The 22,058-nt window shown below is 34.8% G+C and overlaps 1 protein-coding gene across 5 annotated transcripts in view; it reads right to left on the bottom strand.

Annotated features, from left to right (window-relative positions):
• KIZ (kizuna centrosomal protein) overlaps positions 1-22,058 on the bottom strand; it is a 235,658-nt gene that overhangs the window by 23,416 nt on the left and 190,184 nt on the right. For all 5 annotated transcript variants that reach the window (XM_069075500.1, XM_069075503.1, XM_069075502.1 and 2 more), the window contains 2 exons: positions 18,633-18,798; positions 17,684-17,749 (listed from right to left, as the gene is read on the bottom strand). In XM_069075500.1, the coding sequence (XP_068931601.1) occupies positions 17,684-17,749; positions 18,633-18,798 (232 nt within the window). The remainder of the gene's footprint in view (positions 1-17,683; positions 17,750-18,632; positions 18,799-22,058) is intronic.

Here is a 22,058-nt window from a genome sequence, read left to right as displayed (position 1 = left end):
ATGGAGAAGACAGTATGGCAAGGGGAGATTTCTATTCAGGCTAAGTGATAGCTGTGGAACCAGAAGGCAAAGGAACACAAGTTCTTATGTTCAAGAATATCTGAAGCACAATTTGTTTTGTTTTGTTTTATGGGCGAGGGAAAAGCCTAAGTGTCTACATGAGGAGAACAAGATAACATGTGTCTCCAAAGTTAAGTTGCCTTACAAGTTTTTTGGAAAAAGCAATTAAGAAAATGTATGCAAAAGGCATAAGTAAGCAATGTGCTGACCTTACTATAAATAAACATTTATTGCAAAGACACAAAAATTTAAATTTTGACAGCATAATTTAAGAATTTACTTTCTCTTCTTTTATACTAAAAGGCACTAATATCAAAACAGTGAAATGCTATGAAATGTTATACTATTTGAGTATAATTAAAATGAAAAATTGGATGGCATACTTTAAAATCTTATGTTACAAATAGCCCACATAAATGTAAGACCAGTGATTCCTGACTCCAAATGTGACACAGGTTTAGGTGTTCCACAATTATTTAATATAAGGGGCACTGTAAAATTCTTCACAAGAACCTCTTTAAAAATAAAATCATTTTCACTATGCTTTAATATTAAAATTATATACCATAAACTACTTTTAGGAAAGAAGACATGCATAGGATCATAAATTAAGAGCTAAAAGGGATTTAGGGATCATTGAGTCTAATCTTATTTTACATAAAAAGACACTGAGGTCTAGAGAGGGGAAAGGATTTGCATGACATGAAATGAGTACATGATATGATATGGAGTAAATACAGAATAGGTCCAAATTCTCTGACTAAAATTCTAGCACTCTTCCCTAAACCTTACTATCCCTTTGACTTCCTACCTCTCCCCAAATCACCTCATCCCTTTCCTCCTTTATATCCTATAACCACACTCTCAATCCTCTTCCTCCATGTTCATTAACTGTCAACTTCCTCCATATTTCTCCACAGTTCTCCTTCTCTACTCCCCACCATCTCCACCATATCAATCTTCTTTGGCGGTTAGCAGGTCATCAAAACATTACAGAAAAGATTAAAAGTATGGCACTCCTTTTAATCTGTTGCTTAAAAAAAATAAAAAAAGACACACATAAAATAAAAATGCGGGGATGGGGAAAAAAAACTTGCTATGAGTCAAGTGTATACAAAAAAAGCAGGAATTGCTATCAGACAAAACAAAAACATTCAAAAAAATAAAAAAATGGATAAACAAAGAAACTATATCATGCTGAAAGGAACCTTAAACAACAAACCAATATCAGTAATAAACTTATATGCTACAAATAAATGCCTTAGCATTCAAATTCATAAAGGAAACATTATCTGAGCTTCACAACATAGACAGTAACACAATAGTGACAGGACACTCCAATATTCCTTTATCAGTCTGGATAAGTCTAACAGAAAGATAAACAAAAGGGAAAACAAATTTCTGGAGAAACTCAAATTAAAAGACTTTTAATATCTTCTAAATGGGGAAGCAAAAGTATACATATTTCTTTTCATCATGTGGAATTTTTACAAAAATTGATCAGGTACTAAGACACAGATATATTGTAAAAAAATGTAAAAAAGACAAACAATCAATACATCTTTTGTAGACATAATGCAATAAGAAGAGGAATTGGTTTCGGGTAACAAACAAAAAATACCAACTCAAATGGAAACTTAACAATGAAATTTTATTTCAGTCAAAGAGTAAGTCACAGAAACAATAACTACGTAAGAAGATGATAATGAAAAAACAAGCCAAAACTTCCGAGATACAGCAAAAGCAGTCCTCAGGGAAAAAAATCTTATCTTTACAATCATACACTAACAAAATGGAATAAGAGATTAACAAGGTGGATATGCATTGAAAAATTAGAAACCCAACTAAGAAATAAACCAAAAATAAGCACAAAAGAGGAGATATTAAAAATTAAAAGGGAAATAAACCGGAAACAAAAAAATTTCATAGAAATGATAAAAAGCTAGTTTTTTGAAAAAAAAAAAACAACTAATAAAATTGATATACCCTAAGCTGATCTAAAGAGAGCAGAAAATCAAATGAATAAAATAACAAATGAGCAAGGTGAAATCATAGCTAAGTCAAAAGAAATAAACAATCAAAACATATTATGCACAATTAAATGCTACTAAAGCTGAGAACACAAAAAATAGAGGAATACCTTTAAAATTATAAAATATCCAAACTATCAGAAGACCAGACGGAGATTTTAAGTAATCCAGTCTCAGAAAAGGAAATAGATCTAGTCGTAAAGGAACTATTGACAAAAAAATAAAAATAAAAAATAACAACCCTGGACCTGATGAATGCACAGAAGAATTCTATCAAATATTTGATGAACATTTAGTATACCCATACATCACAAATTATTCTACACAAATTGAGAATAAATCCTACCAGAATCCTTTCATGAGACAAATATAGTCCTAATACCTTAACCAGGAAAGATAAAACACAGAAAGAAAATTATAGGCCAAAATAATTAATAAATGATGACTCAAAAATTTTAAACAAAATCCTATCAAACAAGTTACAGCAATTTTTTCAAGAAACCATTCATGCAAGCATGGTTCAACATTAGGAAAATAACATAATTAATCAAATTAAAAACTAAAATATCCAAAACCACCACATGATTATGGAGAAAAAGCCTTTACAAAGTACAAAACTCTTTTATGCTAAAAACTTCTACAAAGTACAAGCATAGAAGGATGTTTTTTCTTTAAATACAACATAAAAAAAATCTATCTTAAAACCCAAAGCAAGCACCATAAGGAATGAGGATATATTAGAACCTTTCCCAATACATATGGGAGAGAAACAAGGATGCTGACTTTCCTTACTATTATTTGATATGGTTCTGGAAATGCTATCCATAGTAATAAAACCCGAGAAAAGAATTAATAAATAAAGACAGGTAGAGAAGAGATGAAACCATCCCTATTTACTGATGACATGATGGTTTACTTGGAAAATCCCAGGAAATTACCAAATCCTCAAAAATCAACAGCATTTAACTTTGATTAATTAAAGCTGAAAATCCAAACAAACTGTGGTACATGAATATAGTAGAATATCACTGCACTATAAGTGAAATGTGTGATGAATACAGAGAAACATGGACAAATATGTATGAACTGATTCAAAGTGAAGTAAGCAGTCAAGAAAAAAAATACACATAGTAACTATAACAATGTTGTCAAAAATCAAAAGTAAATGTAACAAAATTATAATGATCAAGTGGGACTCAAATGAAGAGATATGAGAAGACATCCCTAAAATACCCCCTTTGTCAAGGTGGGAGGTCCACAGGTGTTATATATCACACATATTTTTTGACTTTTTCAGCATGTCACTTAATTGTGATAATTATATGCTACCAAAACTGAGAACACAAAAGAAATAGAGGAATATGTTAAAAAATATAAATTACCCAAACTATCAGAAGACCAGATAGAAAGCTTAACCCAATCTCAGAAAAGGAAATAGATCTAGTTGTAAAGGAACTATCAAAGAAAAAAAAAACAGAACAAAACAAAACCCTAGACCTGATGGATTCAGAGAATTCTAACTTTTGAAGAACAGTTAGAACCCAAATATCACAAATTATTACCACAAATTAACTTAAAACTTAGGCTTTTCCCCTCTCTAAAAAATGCTATGGTGATGGAAGAAACAAAATATCAATAAACACGGGTTGTTTTTTTTTTTTGCACTTAATAGATTTTATTTTTTCCAATTATATACAGAAAGACAGTTTTCAACATTCATTTTTCTAAGATTTTGAGTTTCAAATTTTTCTCCCTACTTCCCTTCCCTCTTCGAGACAGCAATCATTTTGATAAGGGTTATACATGTACAATCATGTTAAACATATCTCCACATTAGTCATGTTGTAAAAGAAGAATCAGAACAAAAGGGAAAAATCACGAGAAAGAAAAATTAAAAAGTGAAAATAACATGCTTTGATCTAAACTCAGACTCATAGTTCTTTCTCTGGATGTGGATAGCATTTTCTATCATGAGTCCTTTGGAATTGTCTTGGATCACTGTATTGCTGAGAAGAGTTAAGTCTATCATAGTTGATTGTCACACAATGTTGCTTTTACTTTGTACAATGTTCTCTTGGTTCTGCTCACTTCACTCAGTATCAGTTCATGTAAGTCTTTCCAGGTTTTTCTGAAATCTGCCTGCTCAACATTTCTTATACAACAACAGTATTCCATTACATTTATATACCACAACTTGTTCAGTCATTCCCCAATTGATGGGCATTCCCTCAATTTCCAAATCTTTGCCACAATAAAAAGAACTGCTATAAATATTTTTGTACATGTAGGTCCTTTTGTCTTTTTATGATCTCTTTGGGATATAGACCTAGTAGTGGTATTGCTGGATCAAAAGGAATGCATAGTTTGGCTGACCTTTGGGTATTAGTTCCAAATTGCTCTCCACAATGGTTAGATTAGTTCACAACTCCACCAACAATACATTAGTGTAACAATAAAGATGTATTTAAAAAAGAAAAAGAAAGAAAAGGCTTCATTTAGGTATCGCAATATGAGGTCATAGAGGACAACAAATTAAATTTAGCTAAAATAATTCCACATTTTTAGAATAGAGATATATAAAGAGAATTAGAGCTAGTAAAAATTGTGAAATTATTCTGTCTTTAGAATTTCTTGAATCTTTAAGCATTATTTAACTTTATGTAGTTGGTGTTCAACTTTTATCCTAGGACTCTCATGATAAGATTCCCTCTCAAATACCAAGAAAAGTTCTTACCTGAGAAAGACCATGCTACAAACGAGAAGTTTAAGGCAAGTCAGCTCTACATGGTCAAGGAAGAGAAGAATGTGATGGAGTGAAAGGTTTGATTTTACATTGTCCTAAATTAGGAAATAATAAACAAATGGAAGTAAGGAATAGGACTAGACATTAAAGTTCCTTAATGTCAACTAGAAATTGCCAAGATAACAAACTTTCTAGGATTATGGGACTCCATATACTTAAAAACTAGGGGACATAGAACTAAATGACTTCTTATGACCAGATGTCCTGTTTTGTGTTTTTAGTACTCATGATCCCAACCCAAATAGCTTTAAGTTATTATGATCACTTCTGATTCTCAGAAAATTATCAGTCTTTAAGATAATGCGGTAAAATGGTATAAAGTCAAGCACTAGCAGCTCTCCTGAGGACTGATGCTGTGAATAGCTTTAAGGTTCTAATCACACTGTATAGTGAACTCTCTATTTATTCAACAGTAAACCAAAGCAAAACATTCACAGAAACCACAGTACAGCATTCACAATGATATAGCATAACAACTTATTACTAAAGTGGCCACATATTCTTAAATAAAAGATATCATTCAGTAAGTCACAATCTGAATCAATAAACATAAAGTACCCATCTAAAGTCTTCTTTCATTCTGAATGAATACTGGCTTCTAATCATCCTTAACTCAATCATCCTTAAGGAGAACAAAGTACAAAGTACAAAGGTCTCCCACTCCTAGGTTACATTCTTAATCTTTTCAGTCAGCACTAAGTATCCAAGTAACAGTTCTTCCACCTTGACTTGAGGCTGACTCCCACAGTCCATGATTCCTCTTCCATGCTCCTAGCTATTGCCTGAATTCACCCAACTGTCACCTGGATTCATAGGTAGGCAGCTCCCAGCTCCTGGTCCAGCTGCCAGTCCAGCTCCACGCATCCAGCTTAGGAGAGTTAAAACAATAACTGCACACATTGCTGGCACTATCATCAATTCACTTTCTGCCTATGAAATCAACATAGACCAAAAGACAGGGCCTCTCTGAGAAATTAACACAAATCATCAGTAAAGTCCCAGGACCTCTGAAAACATCAGTAAAACCCTCCTTCAGGGCTTTTGGAAACAGACAGCAGGAAAGTCCTCTTTCAGAGCTTCTGAACCAGCAGTAAGGTGTCAGAGCTTCTGTAACAATAGCAACGTCCTCCATCAGCAGACAAGATCTGACAAAGTAACATCAACAGAGACAGAATAGACAGGCAGAGTGATGGCACCACAGCCATCTTTCCTCCCACTTCTACTTGGTCCCTGTTTGTACTCGAGCTTTTATATCATCAGCTCCTTCCTGTACCACCCCTTCCTCTTACGTCCTTCCTGTTCTGTTCTTTAGCAAATTCTTCCCACTGTGGGCTTCACAGGTTCTGTTTCTAATAAAGATTTAATATAATCAAAGACGAGGCCCAAAGACACTTGAATCGCAGAAACAAGGAGTTAAGTACCATTTTGCTTGCCATTACACATGGTTATTTCTACAGAACAGTAGAATACTTAGTTCAAGTAAAAATACCTCCAAAATATGTAGTTCATGTTTTGATTTAGACATTGTGTTTAGTCAAGTCTGTGTCAAGATTTAGTCTAATAACAAAACAAAACAAAAAAAACCCAAAAACTTGGCAGAAGAAAATATTGCAATAGAAAATTAGTCAAAATTGTCCTATCTCAAGCAACACATGTCAATATATGAGGAAAAGTCTTACTGTTACATAATGAAATAAATACACTATTTTTGTATCTACTTAATATCTAAGCCTCTCTTACTTAATATAATTTTTTTTGCATGATAGTGAAGGATTACTGAGAATATTTTTGTATATGTATTTTTGTCAATGTAAAGATAGACATTCAGAACATGTATTGGATAAAGAGAGTTGAGAAAGAAGATATCAAGAAGAGGAGCCAGAAAAGCCACAATTTCTCATTTGTTATTCTCTTTTATATGCAAATGTACACCTGCTTAAATACATTTAAATCTACCAATAAGGAAAAAAGAAAAAGAAAAATGGCTTATATACAAGTGCTTTTTAAATAACATGATAAGAATCATAAAATGCATTGAGTAATAATTATTTTAATGATAATTATATTATTATTATATAATAGTACTTACTGTGGCCTAGGCATTATGCTAAGTGCTTTACAAATATTATCTCATTTGATCCTCACAACATCCCTGGGAGGTAGGTGCTCTTATTTTCCCTAATTATTATCCCCATTTACAGATGAAGAAACTGAGGCAAAGAGGTTGTGACTTGCCCAGGGTAACATAGTAAGTGAGGGTGGATTTGAATTAAGGTCTTCCTGACTTCAGACTCAGTGCTCCATCTACTGCTCTATACGTTTCATAAAGATCTATAACTAAAACAATGCCAGAATTTATACAGATCACTCAGTCTCTAGAAGCCTAAAGAGTTTGTTGTTTCTGAGCTATAGAAGAAGTCTGACAAAAGGGAACATAATCAAGGATGATAAGAGATTTGCTTAGTAATTAATATCTTTTCCTCTACCAGCCCACACTAGCTTGAGGGTTTATGGAAGGTAGAGGTAGAGCCGCAGTTAACAACAATAAGACTTTTAACTATGTACAACACAGAACTTTGAAATAATGAGAAGCTTGGCTAAATATGAAGGGAAAAGTGACAAATTTTTCCTATGAAAGCAAGCATGGATTAAATAAGGAGGCTATGGTGTACTCTAAGTAGAGTATGGTGTACTCTGATGATCAAACGTTATCATGGTAGACTTTTGTTTACTAAAAAATGTAAAAACTTCCTTTTCCAAGATTTACTCTACTTCAATACTGCATTTTTCCCAGTCCTTCTCATATGTGATAATATACTCAAGCAAAAACGTTTTGCAAGTCATTACACAAAACTCCAAGTGGTGCCCTTCAAATCTGAACTGATGTACAGACAAGTTTCTGAACTAACATACTCTAATATGACCTTGAATATGAAGACTCGCCAAGGAATAACAAGGAGAAATGGCACAGCCAGGGAACCACTTTCAACACAGCTTGACCAAGTGAACCTGTGTCAAAAGAAAAAGAGGCTGAATGGACATTCTCAGGGGATTAATCCTCTCAAGATAAAAGCTGAGGGCCCTTTCACATCAAGCTTACCGAGAAGGGTTTTGCCAGGATGGGCACGTGGAGTGGGAAAAATGTTGGCAGGATGAATGAGTGATTTAGGGTAGAACTCTGACCTTAACTTTAGAAAGATTATAAGAAAATCCTTAATACTCCCTTATCTTGACAAAACTTAGCAGAGGCTGAATCAATTGCTAGAATCAGTCATTCAAGTTCACTTACTCAAAGTTAAAAATAAAATTTTTAATGTAAGATATTTTAGCTTTTGAGTATTAAATAGTTCAAAAGAAGGCTTTCATCAGCCTGATAAGAATTATATTAATCCTGCTCTGTCTCAGCAAAACAAAGTTTCTTGATTATCCTACTATTTGGGACATTGTTTCAAAGTATTAAATGTGCACAGCATAGTCCATATTTTAAGGGAATTTATGTGAAGAGATGAAGATCAAAGTCTAAACACCTCTGCAAGCATTACTTATCCAACAAAATACACTTCTCTTCTATAATTTTCACCTGGAAGTCTTTACCCATCACTCATTGCTCTAGGACTAAGGTAAAAGAAAGGCAGTGGCTCCGAGCAGAATGATTTATACTTTCTTTCCTTTAAGTTTTATCTTCTGCATAAAGTGAGACACTCCTTATGCAACCCACACCTGAACAAGAATCTCCTTTTGTATTAACACATCTAGGGAGAGGGGACTCTTTACCTCACAGGCCAGTTCATTCTACTTTTGAACTCTTCTGTTATGAAGTTTTTCCTTACATTGAACCTAAATTTGTCTTTTTGCAACTTCTGCCCATTGTTCCTAGTTCTGCCCTTTGGGTACGCGAAGAGCAAGTCTAATCCCTTTTTTCTAAAAAAAAACTTTCAAATGCTTGGCTTACAATCAGTTTTCACCCAGCCCTCAACCCCTTCTGGACCAGCAAAAGACTCCAGGCTAAACAAGAATATCAATAACTGAATTTTAGACCTTATATACTTTAAAGTAATACTATGGACAGCTATGTATCTCCCAATTATAAGCCTCTAGAAAACTATGGGTTTGCAAATATGAAGACAGGGAAGCCAGCAATCAGAGATGAGGAAAGAGAACATTCATATTCTCCCTCCCATGACATGGGGAGGGGGCAGCTGGTACAAAAGTGCAGAGATTGAGTAGAAACCCTAGAAGTCACCTAGTCCAACTTCCTTCTTGAATATTCTTAAGAAGTACCGGTAGTCAATAGTGGCAGCTAGGTGGCGCAGTGAATAAAGCACCGGCCCTGAAGTCAGGAGGACCTGAGTTCAAATTCGACCTCAGATACTTAACACACTTACTAGCCGTGTGACTTTGGGCAAGTCACTTAACCCTAGTAATTTCTTTCTAATTTATATGTCCTACCTTATAATGAACTGAAATATACTTTTCTACAAAACTACCAATTAGTTTTAGGTCTTGCCCATGGAATGATATAGGTTATATCTATTCCTTCTACATGACAACCCTTCCAGTACATGAAGACAGCTATTATGTATTCTACTTAAATTTTTCTTTTCCCAAGATAAACATTTTAAGGGCCTTTAACTACTTCATACTGCTACTGGTTTCTAGACCCTCCCCCATCCTGGTTGACTTCCTCTTGTGTGTAGATTTGTCCTCAACTCAACTAAATTCATTGCAACAAAAACTGATTGAGCACCTGCTATGTGTACACTACTTTTTAAAGTGCTATGGAGCACACAAAGATAACCTGCTTCCAAGTTGCTTATAATCTACAATAGGGGAAATTGTACATATATACAAGTAAATATATTGTAAGGAGATGAGGATTACTTGCACATAAAAGGAAGATACTCAATTACCATGACAACTCATAGGCAGGAGCTTCTGTCTAGAAGAATATAGGGAAAAGGCATAAGAAAGGTGCCATTTCAGTTGAGCCTTGAAGGATATGGGTAGGATTTCAATTGTGGTCCATCTATCTTCCCACTTCCTCTGTGAAATACCTACAATTCCCTTTAAAAACCTGATTTAATACCACATCACCTACAGAAGGTCTTCTCTCATCCCCTGCCCCCCAGTCACAAAGAATTTTCCTCTTGTACCTTACAAAGTACTTTTTTTTCATTTTTCTTTTCCCTATATTTCATCCTCAATACTGATTCCAAAACTTTTTTCTTCTTCTCAAATCTTCAACCACATCTCTACCTTCAACACACAGACGATAACTCAGCCTTTCATTTTTCTTAGAAAGCTAAGGTCAAAGTGAACTCTCCTTCAGGTCCCTTCTGCCAATCCCCACAACTTTTCTGTATCATTATCATTTTCTCCTCTTTCTGTTTGCAAAGAGAAATCCCCCACTTGGGTTCTTGATTCCATTCCCTCCTGCCTTCTCCAGGAACCTTTCTGTAGAAGGTGGTATTTGAGTTGGGATTTAAAAGATGGACAGGAATTCTATAATTGGGGTTGGGGGAGGTAGAGATAGAAGGCCAACTGAAATTCCACATAATCTTTAAAGCTTAGCTAAAATACTACATATTCTTTATAACACTCTCCCATCTCCTTTTGGCTTACAGGAGACAAAATAATGATCTTCAATTATCTGAAGGGCTGTCATATGTAAGAAGGATTAGACTTATTCTGCTTTGACCCAGAAAACAGAACTAGCAGCAATGGAAGGACATTTCAGAGGTAGGTATTAGTTGAACATAAGGAAGAACTACCTAGCAAAGTTATCAAAAGTAGAATGGGCTGCTTCAGAAAGTAATGATTTCCCTATTATTAGAGGTCTTCAAATAAAGGACATTGCAGAGGGAATTATTGTAGTTCAGGTAAAGATTTTATTGGATGACCCCTGAGGTCCCTATTAGCTAAGAGAATCTACTCTTGGGGATAAGAAAATATGTTGTTTAGGGACGAGAAACCTTAGAATGCCTTTAGAAATTTGAAGAAATATTTCAAAATGAAAGATTTCTGTCATCACAAATGTTTCTCAGGAGTTAGAGCAAATATTTCATCAGCTTTGGTGATAACTTCTTTAATGTTTTCTTAAAGGACTCATTGGAAACTTCAGGTTAGAGATCATCTAGGTATCATCGGATGCTACTCAGGATTACTTGTGGTGATATCTTTATTATAGATAAGTAAGCACCTTCCCTAAATAAAATTATCAGCTGTGCTCACAAATAGAAGAGATTTTTTCTCTATAGCTAAGTTGGTCTTAAAAGTGGGAGACAAAGCAATCCCTAGGATAATTCTCCAAATTTTGTGCTCTTCATTTTGCTACAGTAGCCAGGAATGGGAAACGAGGGTGGTACACCTGTCACTTGATTTTAAATAAGATCTGAGGTATACATGTGTATGTTTAGCAATCAGCAATTCTGTGGCCAGATGCCTACTTTCCCTTTCCTCCTCCCCTCCTCTATTGATCTGGGGGCACATCCTTCTTTTGTGATATCTCCTCCTCTTTAAGGCTACTCATAAAGCTTTTTTAAAAAAAACATATTTTACCTATATAAACTGTTGGAGCTTACACAGTGTAATTTACCCAAGGACCTGATAATCTACTTGAGATAGCACAACGAATGACCAGTGATTAATTCTCTAATTTGGTGACAAAACTACACAAAAAATACAATGAATGAATGTATATACAAACTATGTACTTACATAAACAATAGCAATGGAAGCAACTGTAAAAGATCCAACAGGCCAAAGTATAAAACTATATCAGAAAGAAGTATGGTATAATTTATAGAAATCTGGACTTGACATCAGGAAGATCTGGATTCAAATTCTACCTTCAACACTTACTAAAAATGAGACTCTGAGTAAGTCATTTAACCTCTCCAAGCTTCAATTTCCTCATCTATTAAGTAGGCATAATAATATCTGTGACACTTATCTCAAAGGATTCTTGCAAATATGAACGTGTGTGTACACATGTGCATAATGTGTTAAAAATCAATTCACTAATCAATCAATCAACAAGTATTTATTAGGTGTCTACTATTTGCCACGAACTATAATAATCTCTGGGCATCCAAATAAAAAGGAATCAAATTATCTAGGAAAATATTGGACCATCGGGGAGAAGTCAAGATGGCAGAGTAGAAACAGGACTTCCATGGGGCTCCGCTCCCACCTCCTCCAATTCATGTAAAGAATGACTTTAAACAAACTTTGGGGCTACAGAACCTACAAAATGACACAGAGAAGCCAACCTCCCACTGAAGACAGTCCAGCAGGCCGGCAGGAAGGGACCAGCGCAGCACTCTGGGAGCCCAAGGTTTTAGCCTCAGGGCTGCTACAACCAGCTACCGGCCAGAGGGACTTCAGATCACAAGCAGCTGTGGTGGTTTCTAGAATTATCAACCCACAGATGCTAAGGACAAAGTGAGAGGTCAGTGAAGTGTGGACTTTGGGACCTGGGAGTTCAGGAGTGCAGTCTGGCCTTTGCCCCCCGGGGTGAGAAGCAGCTGAGGCATCCAGCGGTCCAGCCACTGCCATGTGGCTGCTTCAGAGCTCTGGGCCTGCAGATTGTAGGGGGACCAAGTGACCAGTATGAGGGATAATCGCTCTTGCTTTAATCTGCTTGGATCTGGATCACTGTCTGGGGTGGAGGTCCTGGAGTGCATGACCAGTATGCCAGAGCCAGTGAAAGCTTCTGAGAGCACAGCCAACTAATAGCTCCAGCAGCTGAGAAAACCCCAGTGATTGGGACAAAGCTCCCCTGTCTGGTAGCAGAGTTCTACTGTGGCACAAAGCTCAAAAGTCAAGTAAACTGAGTGGCAACATGAGAAAGCGACGGAAGCAAGGCAAGCACAGTGGTCCGACTTTGGATTCCTTTTTGGGGGACAAAAAGGATTGGGGCATGGAATGGCAAAGTCAGAACTCCTGCACCAAAAGATTCCAACAAAAGAATAAGCTGCTTACAGGCCACAGAGGAGCTTAAAAAGGATTTTGAAAACCAAATAAGAGAAGTGGAGGAAAAATTGGGAAGAGAAATGAGAATGATGAAAGAAAAGTATGAAATGAGAGTCAACAACCTGACTGAAGAAAACAACACCTTAAAAATATACTAACTCAAATAGCAAAATAAGCTCAAAAAGGCAATGAGGAGAAGAATGCCTTAAAAAGCCAAATTTGCCGGATGGAAAAAGAATCTCAAAAGCTCACTGAAGAGAATCATTCCTTCAGAAATAGACTGGAGCAAATGGAAGCTAGTGACTTGATGAGAAACAGATCCAAACAAATGAAAAAATAGAAGGCAATGTGAAATATCTCATTGGAAAAACCACTGACTTAGAAAATAGATCCAGGAGAGATAATTAAAAAATTATTGGACTACCTGAAAGCCATGATCAAAAAAAGAACCTAGAATTCATCCTTCAAAAAATTCTCAAGGAAAATTGCGCTGATGTTTTAGAATCAGAGGGCAAAAGACAGGGTGAAAGAATCACTGATCACCTCCTGAAAAAGATCCTAAAAAGAAAACTCCTAGGAATATTATAGCCAGGTTCCAGAGTTCCCAGATCAAGGAGAAAATATTACAAGCATCCAGGAAGAAACAATTTAAATACTGTGGAACCACAATCAGGATAACACAGGATCTGTCAGCTTCTATACTGAGGGATCAAAGGGCTTGGAATATGATATTCTGGAGGTCAAAGGAGCTGGGATTAAAACCAAGAATCACCTACCTAGCAAAACTGAGTATCATGTTTCAGGGGAAAATATGGTCATTCAATGGAATACAGGATTTTCAAGCATTCTTGATGAAAAAACCAGAATTGAATAGAAAATTTGGCATTCAAGATACAAGAAGCAAGAGAAGCACGAGAAGGTAAACAGGGAAAAGAAATCATAAGGAACTTATCAAAGTGGAACTACTTACATTCCTACATGGAAAAATGATAATTGTAGCTTATTAAACTTTTCTCAGTATGAGAACAGTTGAAGGGAATAGAAATGTGTATATATATACACACATATATACACATATGTATACATATATGTGTCTATATAGGAGGGTATATGCATATGTGAGTGTGTGTATATATGTGTACAGGTATACATAGACAGAGGGCACAGGAGCAATTGAATAGGAAGGGATGATACTTAAAAGGTGAAATCAAGAGATGAGAGAGGAATATAATGAGAGGACTTGGGGAGAGATAGAATGGGGTAAATTATAACATATAGAAGAGGCAAGGGAAAACTGTTACAATGGAGGGGAAGAATAGGAAGGCAAAAGGGAAGGGGTCAACCTTATTCTCACTGAATTGGGCTTAGGGAGGGAATGACATACACGCTAAATACAGTTTCTCACCCTATAGGAGAGTAAAGAGGGGAAGGGGATGAGAGGGGAGATGATGGAAGGGAAGGCAGGCTGGGGGGGAGGGAAGTTGGAAGCACCCACTTTTGAAAAGGGACAGGATCAAAGTAGAGAACAGAATAAGTGGGGGGTGGGATGGGATGGAGGGAAATATAGTCAGTCTTTAACAATATATCCACTATGGAAATGTTTTGCATAGCTACACATGTATAACCTATATTGAATTGCTTATCTTCCCAATAAGGGTGGGTGAAGAGGGAGGTAGGGAAAAAATCTGGAATTCAAAGGTTTAAAATCAAATGTTTAAAATATATGTATATTATTAGTATTATTATTTTACATGTAACTGTTAAGATATACAGGCACTGGGGCATAGAGATCCACCGTACCCTACTGGAAAGTTGGAGGGGGCATGAGGGAAGATATGGGAGAGACCAGATTGGGGGAGGGGATATTCAGTGGGATCGCTGTTTTGGGGTGGTGGCTAGGGGAAAAATGGGGAGAAAACTTGAAACTCAAAAATCTTGTCGAAATGAATGATGTAAACCAAAAAATAATAAAATATATATTAAAAAAATAAAAAGAGGAGTGGCTAGGTGGTACAGTGAATAGAACACTGGCCCTGGAGTTGGGAGGACCTTAGTTCAAATCTGGCCTCAGACACTTAACACAAAAACTAGCCATGTGACCGAACTTGGGCAAGTCACTTAACCCCAATTGCCCTCCAAAAAGCAAAAAAAGCAAAAAGCAAAAAGAAAAACAAAAAGAAAATATTGGACCATCAAGGAAATGTTCAGAGTTAAATTATTTTAAAATATATTTTAAATCAAATAAGAAACCAAGATAGCTTTGAAAGATATCAAGCTGTCATTTCCCAATAGATAAAAGGTCAAAAGATATGAAGAACCATGTGAAAGAATGCTCCAAAATACTAATGAGAAGAGAAATGTAAACCAAAACAAGCTGAAAGTTTTACCTCACACCCTCCAAATTGGCAAAATAACAACAAAAAAAATTAGTAATACTCAATGTTGGAGGGGTTGTAGAATGATAAGCATATCAATATATTGTTGGTAGAACTATGGAATGATACAATCATTTTGGAAAACAATGTGGAATTATGCCAATAAAGTAACAAAAATGTCCACACCCTTTGAACACGAGACTCCACTACTAGATTTATGCCCCAAGGAAACCATGGATAAGAAGAAAGTTCCCACACATACCAAAATATTTATAGTAACATTTTTTGTGATTAGCAAAGAAGTGGAAACAAAGTTGATGCCTGTGAATTGGCAAATGGCTAAACAAATGTGGTACATAAATGTAAAAGAATATTACTCTGCTGTAAGAAATGAAATGTGTGATGAATACAGAGAAGCATGGAAAAATTTATATGAACTGAGGCAAAGTAAAGTAAACAAAGTAAAGAAAACAATATACATAGTAACAAAATGTAAATGAAAAGAAGAGCTACACATTAAGAAATCAAAAGTAAATGTAAAAAATTATGAAGATCAAGCAAGACTTAAGAGATAATGAGAAGATATTCCCAACCTATCCCTTTGTGGAGGTCAGAGGTCCATAGATGTTCCACACTGCACATGTTTTTATACTTTTTCAATGTATCAGTTAGTTGTGATTTTTTTTCTTCTCTAAAAAATACTCTTTGTCACCTAAATGGCTCTTGGGGAGTGAGGAGAGGGATACTTAGGAAAATTATGATGATGTAAAAAAAATTTCAATAAAAACTTATTTGAAAGAAAAGATATCAAACCCAAAATATGTTTTTCCAATAGGAAGTCACTTTAAAATTAAAGTATTCTGATACCATAGAACCTATAAACACATAAAACTGTACTTTAAAAAAAATTGCCAATTCTTGTTTATCTAGTGACAGGCCAACTGAATTGTGGTTTATTCTCATCTTGCTTTCAAGTTTACTCACAATTAAAATGCAGTCTTATTAAGTACTTACTTGCTTCTTTGGACAGCTGACCTTCTGTTTCCTGTAAAACCTAAACACTTACCTGTCTTCCCCTACTCAAGGGAACATTTGACAGAAGATAAACTTTGATTCGATTTAAGAAATAGTGATTTGCTCTTGGCATTGAATAGTTTGGAGGGAAGAGCTGCCTGATTTCTAAGGTCTAGTCTAGGTTTAATAATCTATGACTTTATAACACATGAATAGAGGAGCAGAATGGAGAAGCAAGATAGTTTTCTACCTCTACCTAAAATCAGTAAAGTGCTGTTATTTTGTTGAAGTGAATTTCTAGAACATCACATATATCCTTATTCAAATGAAAATCCCACACATATTGAAAAGTCAAATAAAATTATTTTTAGATTATTTGCTATTTTGCACTATTTATACCTTTGCTCCCATTAATGAGAATGAGTTGAACCTACCCTATCAGCATTTTCTACAAATCAAGATTCAAAAGAAATAAAAAATCATTCCAGTTAAAGGCTTAAAAGGAAAAACAACCATGTTATTCTAAAAGAAATATAAGCAAATTTAATTTACATGAAACTTCCATTATATATATGTTTTTGATAATCAAAGTTAATCATAAACATGGTTCTTAATCATTATATCATGAATTGTACTGCCATAAATCTATTATTTTTTCTATTTATTAAAAAAACAAATACCATAGATGCAGATGCATGTATCCACAATGGTATATATGCTTGCATAAATATTTAAAGTCAGACCTTTGAATTTATAATGAAGTACTACTGCACCACTTTACAAAATAAGGTAATAGTAAATTTCGATGAATGACAAACAGAACTCTGTCCAGAATACTAATTTATACTGTTGATATCCTAAAACCAAAAAAAGTAATGATATCATCCAGATTCCATCTAAACAAGGTTAATACATGTACTCCAGGGAGATCTTAATAAGGCCTGATGAAACCTTATTGCTAAAATTTTTAAATTATCAGACTGGCTTTGTAACTGAGGCACAAACATAGCTTCTTGTCTAGCACATTTTTTTTTCTACTCTGATTTTAATGATACGCATTCAATTACTACAGAAAAGAAAAGAATCAAATCAGAAACATCTGTAGTTTGCCATATAATTACTGGATCTTCCCCATGGAGACTGACCTTTTAACACAGATACTAGGGCCTGAAAGGCTAAATGACAGAGGATATTCACATGGTTTATATGTGTAACATGATTATAAGGAATTAAATAGACACTATCATTTTCAACCTTAATGTTAACATAAGCTTTTACTTTATGATCTTATGTTTAATCTCTCTGCTCAGTATGTAGTAGCTGAATTTACTATTAGTGGGATGCACAAGTCACTGAAAGAGAATATTTTGATTATATAATAAGGTTAGATACTGTATTAGAGACTATTAGGCAACCATTACTTTTACCTGTAATAGGAATCTTTTCTACCAAGCTTTCTTCCTTGCTCTCACCTTCACATCCACTAGTGACTTCTGAAAAGGGAACAGACAATATATTTCAAAACTACACTGATCAGACTGGTTTTGTTTTCTTCTAAGACCCATCCTTTTAATTTCTCACTTTCATTACCTCTTGTTTATTGATCTAAACTATTCATCACTGTTCTTAATCAGGAAACCTACTGTGAACTTTATAGTCAAATATTTTTACTCTATCTGTGAAGTTTCCATGGAAATATCCTAAGTTCTGACAGAATTTAAAACATAAAATAACCTATATCTCTCAACAGAAAAGTGTCCATCTACCAAAAATCTTGAAAATGATATGATTGACTTAGATTAAAAGTACTAAAAATTGATTATTTACTGTAGGTAAAATATACCACACCTAAACAATCTGACTCATTATTCTTTGATGAGAAATGCTTTGAAGTAATAACATAATGCCTACAGTAAGCTGAAAAAAAAACAATTTTAGGGTAGTAAAAGGAAGCAAATTCAATTAATTGATACTTAAAATATGGTATTTTATGGAATAATTTACACTTTCGTGTAATAAATCTGGCCACAAAAGATAAGTTGTGCTAATATTTTATAAATTGAAAAAAAAATCTATTTCTCCCAGCAATTCAAATTTTGCAACATTATGATCCAATATTTGTTTTAGAGGGGGAAAAGATGTAGCACTGAATTAGGTGGTTGTTTCCCTGCACATGTATCAAGCTCTATATTTCTTATTAGAATGAGAAAGGACATATTCATCAGAAGAGAACTACAAAACTGAAAGATGTATTCAACAAAATTAGAATCTTACTACTCTATAGTCTTCAATGTTTTATTTTATAAATATACCTTGAGAAACTGGGTATCACATGAATGCATTTTTGCTAGGGACAGACCCTTTAACAATAGTTACCTTGTTCCCTTGTACCAATGCTGTCAAGCCATTGAGCACGTTTTGCTTGCTTTATTCCACTATTGTCATTCAGAATAGATGGCAAGCTGCAAGATGATTCATTACTATGAATAGACGACCTATCTTCACACTCTTCTGTAAGGGCTTTTTTCAATAATGCTGTAGCCTACAGTATTAAAACACACACACAATTACACAAAGAAATAAAAATAAACTGCTGCCACATTCCCCTTGGTTTCTGTGATATATCAGTTAAAAATAATTTTGGGTTTGACATTTAACAAAAATTGTCTTCAAATCAAGTTAAAACTCTTATTTCATATTATACTTCAACCCTGAAAACAATACACATTAACAATGAAAATCTTCTTGAGAATATATTTTATATAACATATTACATTATGCCATTTAGGTCAGAGAGTAGACTATCAATGTATTTATTATTTCTCAATCTGGACTGGTTTATTCTACCTTGTATATGAACATGGTACCCTACCAACTCAAAAATATTTACATATATACATATGTATGGAGAGAGGGAGGAGTAGAGGAAAAGAGAGAGAGAGAGGGAGGGAAAGAGAGAGAGAGGGAGTTCATACTACCTTGAGTAGGATGTTACTTTTCTGTTAAACACTGTTTAACACTTCTGTTAAATCTGCTTTCTTGGGATCAAAACGGTAAAAAGAAAATACCTTCTTAACTAAAAGCACTCAAGTCAGTACTTGAGTACTGGGCTAAGAAAGGAACCTGGAAGAAAGATCAGACTCTCCTCCCCTATCCTTCAAAGACTGCCTCCTGAACTTTATAGAAATGACTCTTGGCTTGCAGAAAGGCTTCTCTGCAGAGGGGATGCACTGAGTAAAAGACTATTTACACTAAGTAGTAATATGACTTCTATATAAGGTGTAAACATTTACATACTTTCCCCTAAACTAACTTGGGGCTATTTGAGAATATTTATAAATTATCTTTCTTTCAAAGAGCTCTAAATGCAATTGTATATGTAATCTCTCTGGTTCTAGTTAGGTGGCAGAGAACAAGTTTAGTCAAGCCCATTTTACAGATGGAAAACTACGCTTTAAAGTCACATATTCCAGGTAAAGCATGATTAGCATCCCTAGACTTTTGGTTAAATTTTCACAACAAAATGAAAATGCTCAGTTCATAAAAATTTTATTCATAAGGTTTTCTGAGCCAGTAGGTTACCATTTAATACATGATAACACTACTGAGTGATTGTTCCTCCCCTTCAATTTCATTCAATCCAAATGGAATTTATGTAGCACTTCACAGTTTGCTGTATATTCTCACATTTAATATAATAAACCTATGATACAGGTACAAGTGCTCTCGTTATAGCCAAACTGGCCTACTGACTGTCCCATATCTTCCTGTGTACCTTTACACAGGTTCTCCTCTATGCTTAGATCGCTCTCCTCTTTATCTCTGCTTCTTGAAACAGTTATCTAACTTTTAAGCTTAGCACAAGGGCAACCTCTTAAAGAGGCCACTCCTGAGCCCCTCTGTGTTAGTACTCCCTACTTGAAATTATGTTGTATTTATTTTGTAGATATGGAGTGTCCCAAAAATTTTAGTGCAATTTTTTAAGTTCCTGAAGTTATTCCCATACTACTGCTAGATAGCAACTGGTGTAGTCAATGAAAGAGGCAGCTGAGTGGGATGCTAAATGAAGGGAAAGATTTCATAGGATCATTAAATTTTAGAAGTAGAAAGGCTGAGCTAGAAGGTATCTAAAGTATTGTAGTCTAATTTCTCATTATAAAAAAGAGGAAGCTGAGGTCCAGAAGGTTAAATAACTTGTCAGAACTCACATAGGTATTAAGTATGGCAGCTATGGTACCAAAGAGAGAGCATAGGGCTTAAAGTCAAGAAGATCTGGGTTCAAACATAGCCTTAGCATTTACTAGCTGAGTGACCCTGTTTGAGCAAGCCACTTAAACCTCTAGCCACCTGTTTCCTTACCTGTAACCTTCCCCACCTAACCCTCTGGATTGTTCTGAGGATTGAAAGGGGTAGCAACTGTAAAGCACTTTTCACAGTGCCTGGCAAATAGTGAACCTATATAAATATTAGCTAATATCGTTAGTAAGTAGCAGAAGTGGGATGTGAACCTATTGTTCCCTCAGTCCACATTTATAGTTCTTCCTACAGTACTGCATGGCCTCCTTAGAAGAAAGGGGAAAGTATCAACACATTTACAAAAGTTCCAACCTGACTATTTTACAAAGTTGATGACTCTGAAAACCAGGTACTAGATTAAATAAAAACATAATAACATTATTAATATTTCTTAGAGGAGCTTAAACAATGAGAACAAGTGATCCCACACACTGCCTTAGGCAGTAAATACTAGTTCTGGCTAAGCTAAGAAAATCACCAATGTCTTTTTACACTTGTATTTCAAAGGCATTACTGTGGTTTGTTGTTTACATGTTAACTTTTAATTGCATTATGGGTCCTAATCATAACTAAAGGTTTGTTTGGATGGTCTAACTTCTCAGTTAATGCATCTTGGCTTTAACAAACACTACTTTTAGATTTTAAAAAATAAAAATGTTTTCATCTGACCTGAAATTGTTTAGGAAATGTTTTTTTCTGATGAGAAATATGTATGATTTATATTCTGTATGCTTTTAAAACTTAAATTGTATATTAAATTAAATTTCTGGATTAAAGGGATCCATTATAAAAAGAGGCAATCTCAAGGGTTATTTATTAAAACCCTTATCTGAAGAGGAATCACCTCAACAATATCCCCAACAAAGTAGTCACTCAGGTTTTATCTAAAGAGCTCTACAGTGAGGGAGATTGTACCTCCAAAGGCAATCTAACCTAATTTTAGATAGAGCTAATTAATAGGAAGTTTCTCCAACCCCACATTGAATTTAAAACTACCTGTCTGCAATTTCCCCCTATTCCTCCTACTTTTGACTCTGGGGATTTGATAGTTTATATAGTCTAATTGTACAAATGAGGAAACTGAGGCACAGAGAGATAATTTGACTTATCCAAGGTCATATTCATAATAAAGAGCAAAACCAGTACTCAAAACCCAAATCATCTGAACCCAAATCTAGGGTTTTTCTTAAAGGGCTGGAATTCTTTCTAGGAATGGTAAAGAAAGGGGATAAGTGACAAGTCCAATTTGGCCATAGTGTAGAATATATGAAAGAAAATAGGAAATAAATAAGGAAAATAAATTTGGAGAAAGATTCTGGAGAATAACTCGGTCATTATTTATCTAAGCAATGTATACATTTGGAGATTATTTTGGTATATGGTATGAGTTGTTAGTATAAAGCCAACAAAAGTTGTCCCAGCTATTTCTGTCAAAGTCCTTACCTCAGTAGCTGTGGCCTAAAGTTATGCATTAGAAAGACTCAGCTAATAGAAATAGGCCTGCTC

The sequence above is a fragment of the Petaurus breviceps genome, unplaced genomic scaffold, assembly GCF_028583685.1.
Source record: "Petaurus breviceps papuanus isolate PSGF00001 unplaced genomic scaffold, PetGlider_PUasm1.0 90919, whole genome shotgun sequence".
Lineage (NCBI taxonomy): Eukaryota > Metazoa > Chordata > Mammalia > Diprotodontia > Petauridae > Petaurus > Petaurus breviceps.
Note: the sequence above shows the minus strand (reverse complement) of the source record. Positions and strands in the feature narration are given on the sequence as shown.